Genomic DNA, 9802 nt, shown 5'->3' with positions numbered 1-9802 from the left:
ATATAATTTCTTAGCATATATGTTGAGTATTATAGCCACTGACAAGTGTGCTTTGTTGAAAATCGTTTTTAGGATTTCATATATACACATTGTCATGTTTTACCATATATGAACAAGTTGTTGTGCTTTAACTCGATTTGTTTTTTTGTATTGTTGTGATATTTGGACAAAATCATTTCTCTGTGGGGATGAATAAAGTAATCTTGAATCTGGAAAGGTCAGATTTGGGGAAATTCAAACTCCTCGTCCAGGCGTCGTCGTCCTTCTAGACCAGGTCAGTCATCCTGTTGTGTTTTATCTGCAGGGACCAAACTGCATCCCTGCAGACATTGTGTTTATAGTGCGGGAGAAGCCTCATCATTTGTTTACGAGACAGCTCAGCGACCTCCTCTACAAGGCCAGGATCTCTCTGGAGATGGTGAGTCATGTCTTTGTTTGTTGTCTGCCATACTTGTGTCCTTTTCTTCCTTTTTTTTTTCTTTCCTTCCTTCAAATATGAAAATATCAGTTTTTTATTTGTCTGCAAAGGAACAGTGATTGATATGTAGGAACAATGCAGTAATCAGAAGAAGCTCTACAGTTGCAGTGTTAACATATTCCTCTCCCAACAGGCCCTGACTGGCTTCTCTGTGGTTGTGGAGACGCTAGATGACAAGCTGCTCACCATTCCTATCAATGACATTGTGCAGTAAGTGCTTTATTGTGTAAAAGCCTACCGTACGGCATTCATTTATTCTTCTGGATTTTGCAGTAGTTTCTTATTAGAGGTCAAAGATCAACAACAAACACACATGGTGTTAAAAATACAGCCACTCTGCAGTCAACTGTATGTTTTAATATCAGCACCACTTTCCTTTTTTCCCCCACCCGATGATGAACCAGCCAGTCGTACAAAAAAGTGCTGAGTGGAGAGGGAATGCCGCTGCCACAGGATCCGACCCAGAGAGGAAACCTCATCCTCACCTTTGACATTGAATTTCCCGAAAAGCTCAGCGCCGACAGCAAGCAGCTGATCAAACAAGCTCTAAATCTGCAATATTCACCCTAGTTTAGCGAAACGTGTTGCACTCCCAGAAACTTAAAAAAAGGTTTTTTTATCGCATTAGGTATGAGCTGAAGTGTTCACTGAAAGAAAGCTAAATGGAAGGCAGCTGTGTTCCAACAGCAGCCCTCAGGTAAGCTTCAGTGGTTACAATAAAGCTGCTCGGCTGTGATTCGCCGCCATCAAAGCTCGCTTCAGCTGCTCGTACGTGACGAACATCACCACGTTCCAGGAGCCCAGCCGTAAGAACGATGGCATGAAGCTAAATCGGGAGGAAACAGAAAAACATTGTGCTTTATCAGCCTTTTGTTACAGCCACCAAGAGCCAAAAACACCACAATGCAGTGAATTAGTCAGCTGATAAACATTTATAAAATAGATCACAGTATAAATTCTGTATCTGGTACAAACATCTGTATGTTTTGTAGATCTAGAGACCCATAAAGTCAATTAAACTGTCACCTTGGATTGCAAACCAAATATCTGTAGTCGTACCAGCGCAAGCCCCGCCCACAAACTACTTAAATATCCCATTCAAGTAGTTTATATTGAAATAAAATATTTAATATTCTAATGAACAAAATAAATATGGATTATGTTCACAAAAGCGTTTAGAATTATTTGAGCAAATTAAGACTTTTTGTCATCAGGAATTTATTTTATCTGTCAGGTTGAATCCTAGAGGGCGGGGCTTATACTGCTACAAACAAAGCGATTGGTTTGAAGTCGATAAGGTGTGTAAAGTAATCAGATTTATTTAATACCTTTACATGAGCCATAGGAACAATTTAAATTATTTCACATAGTACTGAAAATAAAATAAGATTTAATAGATAATTGAATAAGTTTAAAGAATATTAACATTAACGGAATTACAATTTTAAGTGTTGGTTTAGACATTTATTATGTAATTAAAAATTATATGCACATGTAAACAGTTATTAAACAACTGACTTATTAAATAAGTGACTTTTCCGAAAGATTTACCATAAGAATGAGAATATCAGGCGTCAAAAGTGCCGCAATCAGAATTAGCATAATATTTAGATTTTTAAGTAATTTAAATAAAACTGTAAGTACTTTCAATAAAAGTACTTATCTTTTGTCAAAAAGATAAAAACAAATATATAAATTGTATATATTTATTTTTATTGAATGTATTGATGGTTTTATTTAAACTACTTAAAAATCTAAATATTCAAATTCTGATTGTGGCATTTTTGACCCCCTATATTCTCCTTCATATGGTGAATCTTTCAGAAAAGTCTCTACAGTCTTGCCTTACCCCTTATAAAAGGCGAGCGGACCCTCTTTGGCCATCATGGCAGCAGCACAGTTGAGGACGCTGCTGTACTGGCCCAGAGCAGAGTTCATGTATCTGGTTTTGACCACATCCACTGGGGAAGCGATCACAGTTGTGCATAACCCGGCGCCAAAGGCTGATAGGAAGTGGCAGGGCAGGTTGTCTGTGGAGTACAGGAAGCTGCAGCTCCAGATTCACACCAGTGTTTTTCACGTTGGACCAAAGCCACTACTTTACCAGACAGGGGAGTGGAGGTGAGGAGGAAATCCTTAATGAAGTCGTATGTCACCAGCTCTGTGCAGTTAACGATGGCGTTGCGGGCGATGTTGGGGCCTGTGCCTGAGTGCACACACGCGTGTTTGTCAAAAAGATAAAAATAAAATAAACAGGAGTAATTAAGACAGCATCTCTTAGGCGTAAGTAACCTTTCCAGAGACCATGGATGCCCTCCTCCTTAGCAATGGTCTTGTAAGCATCAATGGTGCCGCAGTAGCGCCTTGCGTACTCATTAGACCTGGCCTGTGCCTGAAAGCGAACTTTCACCACATCTGTGGGCTGAGCCAGAGCCACAGCCATCCCTCCTGTGGTACATCCCGCAAGCAGACGACTGCCGATGCCGACGTCTAAAAATTTGATACAATTTTTGACTCGGGGCTTCTTAAGTTAAAATATTTTGAGTCGCAGGAACTTACGATCAGATCCTTTCGTGTAGAACTGCTTAACAGAGTCGTAGAGACCAATGCGGACAGAGGCAAAGCTCATCTGCCTCTGGAGCCCTGCAACCAGCCCGCTGTACAGACTCAGAGGCCCCTCTGTGCGCACCATGGTGACAATGGTCCCAAACACACCCCGATATTTTACTGCAGGAACTCTCCCAATCGCTTCAGAGATGCTGGCCTCTCCTTGGACCTGTGAAAGAAATCACACTGGCTAACCCAATAAGGAACAAAATAAGGCGTTTAAGCTTAAAGATGCAGAGCGTTAACATACCTGCAGCCGCACTTTGGCAGTATCCAGGGGAAAGGTGAGCAGGTCGGCAATGCAGGCTGCAGTTCCTGCACCCACAAACTTTACAGCTGCTGTTGGAGGCACATCCACTGGCTGAAATCCAACCATTTTTTTTTTCTTTGGATTAAAACTAAAATTAAATGGCAACGCTGGACATGTATCTGATCCAAAAATCTGAAATAAAACAGACTTTCCATTAGTAAATCTATTCCACACTGCCAAGCAGAATAATATTTTTTGTACTTAACGAATTTCCATGGAATTTCCATCACAAATTTCTAGTGATAAGGGATGCATCTTTCTGATGCAAGTAATACCTTAACTTGTAAACTCTTACTTTTCATCTATCCATGTGTTAAACAAAACAGATGGGAAGCTTTGCTCTTACCTTTGCAGTGCGACAGAAACACAGAAGGTCAGGATTCTCTGAAGGTGTCTCTTTGGCTGAACTTTGTTCCAGCTATAAACCAGCTTCCTTGTTTTTCCATAGAAGATCTTGCAGAAATGGTGTCAGCTAAAATCATACTCTGAGTCCTGACAGAGCAAAGTGTAAGTCTGAGAGCAGCAGGGCAACAGTTTGACAAAATTAAAAAAAAGGTGCAAAAACAGACCAATATTTCAAACAAAGAAAAAAAAAATTACCTTTATATGTGATTTTTTTAAGATTAAGATGCGTCTTTAGGCGGATCTGAAGCGATGACTGGGGAAAAGTGCAGCAATGTGGAGAGAAATGGAGAGAGCGCACGCCTCTTTAAATACTGCTGTGATGCTGTTACATAATGGTGCAGCACGTGTTTTCTGTGGTATCTTACAGGAACAATGTTTGCTGATCAATCAGACAGAAGAGGCTGACCAACGCCGTCTGAGTCTATTTGTATATGAATGTAGACTTTACAGCAGCTTTGTCTCCTGTCTGTATTACTAATTTAATTTCCACATAACATTGTAACTTTAGCAAACAAGGCTCTTCATTATACTTTTATAAAATAAAGTAACAACAAATCTAAATTATTACTTCTTCTTTTTATATATAGATGTACAATTTGTTTAAGTCAGCCATTTAGTGATGGGAGTGTTGTGTACTATTAAGTAAGTGCTGAGTCATGATGAACATACAAAAACACAGGGAGCGCCAGATTGGAGCCATATGTCTCGACCCATAATCGTCTAGCCACCAGTTTCAGTCAAAAACCTCCTCCAGGTTTTTTTCTTTCTTTCTTTCTTTCTGCTTTGTCTAGTGATTAACTACCACTCTGTCATTAATCTTAATTAAGTCCGCAGTTGTTATAAATATCCAAGGAAATTTTGTCACATTACAACCTCAATCTTTTTTCTGGGATTTTATGTGGCAGGTAATCAAAACTAGTACAGAATTAGAAGGAAGATTATACATGGTTTTAATTCTTTTTAATGTTTTTTTTTTTTTTTTAAAGATAAAACTGTTGTGTGCATTCACCTGCAAAGAGTCGACACTTAGTAGAACCAAACTTCATTGCAATTACAGCTGCAAATCTTTTTGTATTATGTCTCCACTAGTTTTGCACATAGAGGCAAAAATTATTTTTGCAATATTACTCAAGCTCAGTCTGAGTGGATGGAGATTCTGTGAATGGCAACTTTCAAGTCTTTCCACAAATCCTCAATTAATTTATGCCTGAACTTTGATTAAGACATCCTAACACCTCAATGAGCTTTGATCTAATCCACTCAGTTGTAGTTCTGGCTTCATATTTAAGATATTAATAATTCACTTTGACTCCATATTTAAAATCCACTGCCACAAATACTGGAGTGAAATTGAACAGCAACCTTAAGTTAGACACACAAGTCAAATCTGTGGTAAAAATACAAGCTTTTTTCAATGTGACAAATTTCCAAAATCAAGACAATTTTGTCTTGGGAGGATTTTTTCTTTGACCTCTTGCCTTGACTTTTGTAGTGCGCTATATTTCAGGGTCAGACCAACTCCCCTCTCTCACCTCCCGCTTGTTCAGAAGGCAGCTACTCGTCTCCTAACTCGATCGCACAGACCAGAACACGTCACTCCTGATGTCGCTGCTCTTTACTGGCTTTCTGTGAGACAAATGATTTCAAAATTCTTTTGTTGCCTTTTAAATGTCCTAATGGTTTCGATCCACGCTATCTCTTGGACTTGCTTCACCCGTACTCTCATTTGCAGTCTCTAAAGTCAGCTGACCAGCTGTTGTTGACCGTTCCAAAGACGAGGCTAAAGCTAAGTTATAGAACAGGTTGCCAAAGTATGCAAGGCCGTCTTAAATGTTTTTTCTATGGCGTTTGACGCAACATTAGTTGCTTCTTCTTCTGTATGAACTGTTGTGTTGTCTAGCATTGTTTTATGTATCTGCTTTTCTTTTTGCTTACTCTTCAGATGCACTTTTGTGAACCATTTTTTTGTTTTCAAGTGTGCTTTATAAATAAATCGGATTGGGTTGGTTAAGGTCAACGTGCTGCAAGAAGATGAACCTTTCTCTCTCTCGAGTCTTGCAGTTTCTTACAGGTTTTCTTCCCATCAACCCTGAGCTTTGCCGTCACTCTGGAACGTACATCACAAGTTGAAAATCACGTTTTTTCTTTACTTCACAATTATGCTCTACTTGTTCTCTCACATAGAATGCCCTCCCCCCAAAAAAGCTATAAAGAAAGTTTCCATATGACAAACCAAAGACTTCAAATGTTATTTTTTAATGTTAATTTTTAAGTGATATTTGTTTGAACTGTACTGTCTGTCTCATACAGATAGGCTAGCAGTCATTAGACAAATATAGAAGAAGCAGACATGTGATATCTGAGAATTGCGAAGTGCAGCGTTAATACCCAGGGCTCGGGTACATGTTGTCCTACATGTATCGCTGTAAGATGGCGCTGTCCCACTACGTATCTCACTAACCCAGCCGTGAAAATAGATCATGCTGCTGTTCTTCAATGTAGCCAATACCAAACCCTTTCCTGATCAGACTTCATGCCTTTTTATGGACAGTCGATATTTTTTGGGTGGTGGCAGTTTGAAATCTTTAAATAATTTGTAACTTCAGAAACTTTAGATTTGTCACATATTACTGGATCTCCAATGGTTAGTGTTAACAGCGGAGACATAAGCTTACCATTATCATGTAGGATTTTATTTAACAGTGCAATTCTTTTCCCATTTCTAGTTTAATGACAAAGTGCACAACTAACAGAGCTGAAATATAATTACGTTCCAGACAAAATTTTACTTGACATTTTTAGCTTTTGCGTTGTGCAAAATTAATTTCATGACCCATTGGCCAGCAATAAATCATGCAACTAAACATGAATGTGTTTACAGTCGGCAATCTACACCCAAAGCAACAGTGTAAACATTTTTGCCAATATTGACAAAGGAGGTAACACAAAAGTGAAATGGTCAATGTTCTTGTGGAAAAACTTCTTCCAAATATCAGTTCTCATGCAACAGTGCTGTCGACCTGACTGGAAAGTTCATCACTGTAAACATAAAAAAATAAACATCATCAGATATCCTGTTGAGCAAAATTCAGTTATACTGATATGTAATGGAAGCTCTGGTCATATCAATCCTGATGAATCGTTGTGCTGTAATCTGTGAATCCTCCTGGTCTTGCAGGAATGTTCCTGATTCTTTTTTCACTCAAGTCTTTATTGACAGGTTATGAAGTGCAGTACCTGTCCTCAAAGGCCAGATCACCACCTAACTCGACAATTAGGACCTTTTTCCCCACCACTTCTCCACTTCCAGCTTTTTTCCTCACTGCATCACGCTGCTTGTCATGACTTTTGCATCTTCGCATTCTTGCCATAAAAGTCCCCGAGGAGCTTCGATCAAAACGGCGACTCCCAGTACTGCTGTGCTCTGGTCATACCCCTTTTAATTTGTTCATAGGTCACAAACATGACGATGTTCCAAGATCCAAGACGCAGAAAAGAAGGCATGAATCTAGAAGAAGCAAAGGAGGGGAATTTAAGGAGGTGGAGCTGGGATGTTGTGTTATGTTTACACTCCAAAAACTGCTGGGATATTTCTTTAACCCAAAGCCAGAGTTGTTAGAGCAGAATAAAATTACACCCAGTTTGTAAAATTAGAGAAGAAAGCAAGTTTGTTTAGGTTTAATAACACCAGACCCAACCACGGCAATGATGCCAAATTTCTCCATATTTGGTTGGTTTTTCCACCCAGCAGTTCTTAAAATGCATCTTTAATTTTCTTTTTAGCTCTTACCCTTTATAGAAAGCTGCAGGTCCTTCGTTTCTCAGCATCGTCAGAGCGCAGTTGATGGCGCTGGCGTACTGTCCATTTCCTGAGTTCATAAACCGTGTTTTAACCACGTCTACTGGAGACGCCACTACAGTTGTGCAGAAGCCGGCACCGAAGGCAGCTGTGAAGTGGCAAGGCAGGTTGTCTGTGGGAGAACAGAACATGAGCTACTTCCTGTCACAAGGATTTGTGTGTTAGGACTTTTCAAACGATGGCAGTCAGTCGATTGCTTCTTTCGCTCACCTGTCATTAGGTCATACTTCAAAATGAGTTCTTTGATCATGTCGTAGGTGACCAATTCTGCACAGTTTACAATGGCATTCCTGGTGATGTTTGGCATGCAGCCTGGAAGAAAGAATATTGTTCAAACCTGTGGTGTTTTTTTATATGTGGAAGTAACATGTTGAGTGAAAAAGCAATACCTCTCCAGAGTCCCCGAACTCCTTCGTCCCTGGCAATCGTCTTATAGGCGTCCAGGGTGCTGTTGTATCTCCTCTCGCCATCGGCCACTCGCACCTGGGCTTGGAAACGCACCTTCACCACATCTGTTGGTTGTGCAAAAGCCACAGCCATGGCTCCTGTGGTGCAGCCCGCCATGAGTCGGGTAACAATCCCAGCACCTGAGCAGCAAGGATGTTAGAACCTACTAATCCGATACGAACTGCATCGTTCTTTCAACCTTTTTAAAATACATAAAACTCACTCTCTGTGCCTCGAGTGTAGAATTGCTTCATGGAGTCATAAAGGCCGATCCGAACGGACGCGAAGCTCATCTGCCTCTGGAGACCGGCTACCAGTCCGTTGTAAAGACTCCTGGCTCCTTCTGTGCGCACCATGGTTTTGATGGTTCCGAACACACCCCGGTACTTCACCACACTGGATCCTTCAACCTTCTGAGACTCGCCCTGGATCTGGGAGCATTGTGGCGTTTATGAGTCTTTAGCAGCACATAAGTAAAACATCTAGAGTCATGGCTACATCAGGTGTATCTACCTGCAGTCTGACTTTGGCCGTATCCAGAGGAAAGGTGATGAGGTCAGCAATGCAGGCTGCCGTGCCTGCTCCAAAGAACTTGATGCCTGCAGAGGGCACCATGTCGGTCGGCTTCACTGCAACCATTTTTATTTCTGGAACTGGTACAAAAACGGACACCTTTGCTCTTAATGCCGTGTTCCTTCAGTTGCAGCCTTAGACTTGCGTTAAGTGGTTGTGCCTACCTTTACAAAATAATGCGGAGAAGTTTCAAGTTTTCTCAAGAATGTGACAGGGCTTTGGGAAGGGTTCTGTCGTTGAAAAGCCTTTGGCCATAAACTTTCTCAGAAGTGAGCCAGCCAGCATACCACTGCTCACTAAAACAGGCAAGTAATCGTCAGTGTGAGCGTCTCAAGCCATTTAGACTAAATTTAACATTCTGTTATACTGATTAAAAGCGTCAGTTAGCATATGACATTTACCTTGAAGATTTTCCTTTAAGATTTTAATCCAATTAAAAGCAAAATGATAAGTTCCTCAGTATCTTTAGTCCAGTACGTCCTGCTGGATGCTTACTGTTTCTCTGAGGATGGAGACGGTTCCTCAATTTATAGGCACCTTTTGCACATGACCTGTTGGCAGCCCAACAAGTTGTCCACACCTGTTTTTTGACCGTCATGTGTACCAGTCTGTGACACAGCAGGATATCTGAGCTCTTGTTGATCTGACTCCACACATGTCTTTATAAAGGACTGGCACTGATGTGCACTCACTGACATTTACACCATTTTCATGGCATTTTTCTAAACTTAATTTAACTTTTTTTTATATATAATAATAATAATGTGAAGCATGTATAAAATTGAAACTCTATATCCGGGGCTTGTTGTTTACAGTAAATTTCCACATTAACTGTAAACATTCCAGCTCGTATTTCAGGACAGACGTCACAGAGTGTACCGTTTCTCCATTGGATTACTTGCACAGCCTATCAAGCTCAGAGGTGTGTACTCTAAATGTTTTAATGAGGCACATGCTCTATCATGATGTTGGTGCCCAACAAGAAAATTCTGATTCATTTCAGGAGATCTTGGAATTTCACCAACCCTCCAATGAGGACAAAGTTACGAAACCGCCCCGACGTTAATGAGCGGCTCTGCTTCTGCCTCAGCCAATCCTAAAAATGGACCACTGTGGGTGGATG

General features: G+C 40.5%; 3 protein-coding genes across 6 annotated transcripts in view; 1 reads left to right on the top strand and 2 right to left on the bottom strand.

The window, feature by feature from the left end:
* Positions 1-1195, top strand: part of dnajb13 (DnaJ heat shock protein family (Hsp40) member B13) — a 3215-nt gene extending 2020 nt beyond the window's left edge. Inside the window, exons 6-8 of the mRNA XM_007546011.2 lie at positions 305-418; positions 612-688; positions 883-1195. Of these exons, the coding sequence (XP_007546073.1) occupies positions 305-418; positions 612-688; positions 883-1048 (357 nt within the window). The 3' untranslated portion in view covers positions 1049-1195. The remainder of the gene's footprint in view (positions 1-304; positions 419-611; positions 689-882) is intronic.
* On the bottom strand, positions 1100-5983 carry LOC103133980 (mitochondrial uncoupling protein 2-like). Of its 3 annotated transcripts, none has more exons than XM_016668369.1 (8): positions 3996-5983; positions 3742-3908; positions 3336-3527; positions 3038-3254; positions 2771-2968; positions 2583-2684; positions 2328-2508; positions 1100-1304 (listed from the first exon to the last, which is right to left on the bottom strand). In XM_016668369.1, the coding sequence occupies exons 3-8, from the start codon at positions 3459-3461 to the stop codon at positions 1190-1192; spliced, it is 939 nt and encodes a 312-aa protein (XP_016523855.1). In that variant the 5' UTR covers positions 3462-3527; positions 3742-3908; positions 3996-5983; the 3' UTR covers positions 1100-1189. The 3 variants fall into 3 exon arrangements, with proteins under 3 accessions (XP_016523855.1, XP_007546074.1, XP_016523854.1); XM_007546012.2 differs by having other exon boundaries at positions 3742-3887; XM_016668368.1 differs by lacking the exon at positions 3996-5983 and having other exon boundaries at positions 3742-3989.
* A 525-nt stretch (positions 5984-6508) lies between these two features.
* Positions 6509-9192, bottom strand: LOC103133978 (mitochondrial uncoupling protein 2-like). Of its 2 annotated transcripts, none has more exons than XM_016668370.1 (8): positions 9081-9192; positions 8844-8975; positions 8620-8753; positions 8330-8537; positions 8049-8246; positions 7870-7971; positions 7591-7771; positions 6509-7308 (listed from the first exon to the last, which is right to left on the bottom strand). In XM_016668370.1, exons 3-8 carry the CDS (start codon positions 8743-8745, stop codon positions 7194-7196), a joined length of 930 nt encoding a protein of 309 aa, XP_016523856.1. In that variant the 5' UTR covers positions 8746-8753; positions 8844-8975; positions 9081-9192; the 3' UTR covers positions 6509-7193. The 2 variants fall into 2 exon arrangements, with proteins under 2 accessions (XP_016523856.1, XP_016523857.1); XM_016668371.1 differs by having other exon boundaries at positions 8844-8909; positions 9081-9185.
* Positions 9193-9802: the final 610 nt, after the last annotated feature.

This window comes from Poecilia formosa, unplaced genomic scaffold (assembly GCF_000485575.1).
Source record: "Poecilia formosa unplaced genomic scaffold, Poecilia_formosa-5.1.2 Scaffold14, whole genome shotgun sequence".
NCBI classification, from domain to species: Eukaryota; Metazoa; Chordata; class Actinopteri; order Cyprinodontiformes; family Poeciliidae; genus Poecilia; species Poecilia formosa.
Note: the sequence above shows the minus strand (reverse complement) of the source record. Positions and strands in the feature narration are given on the sequence as shown.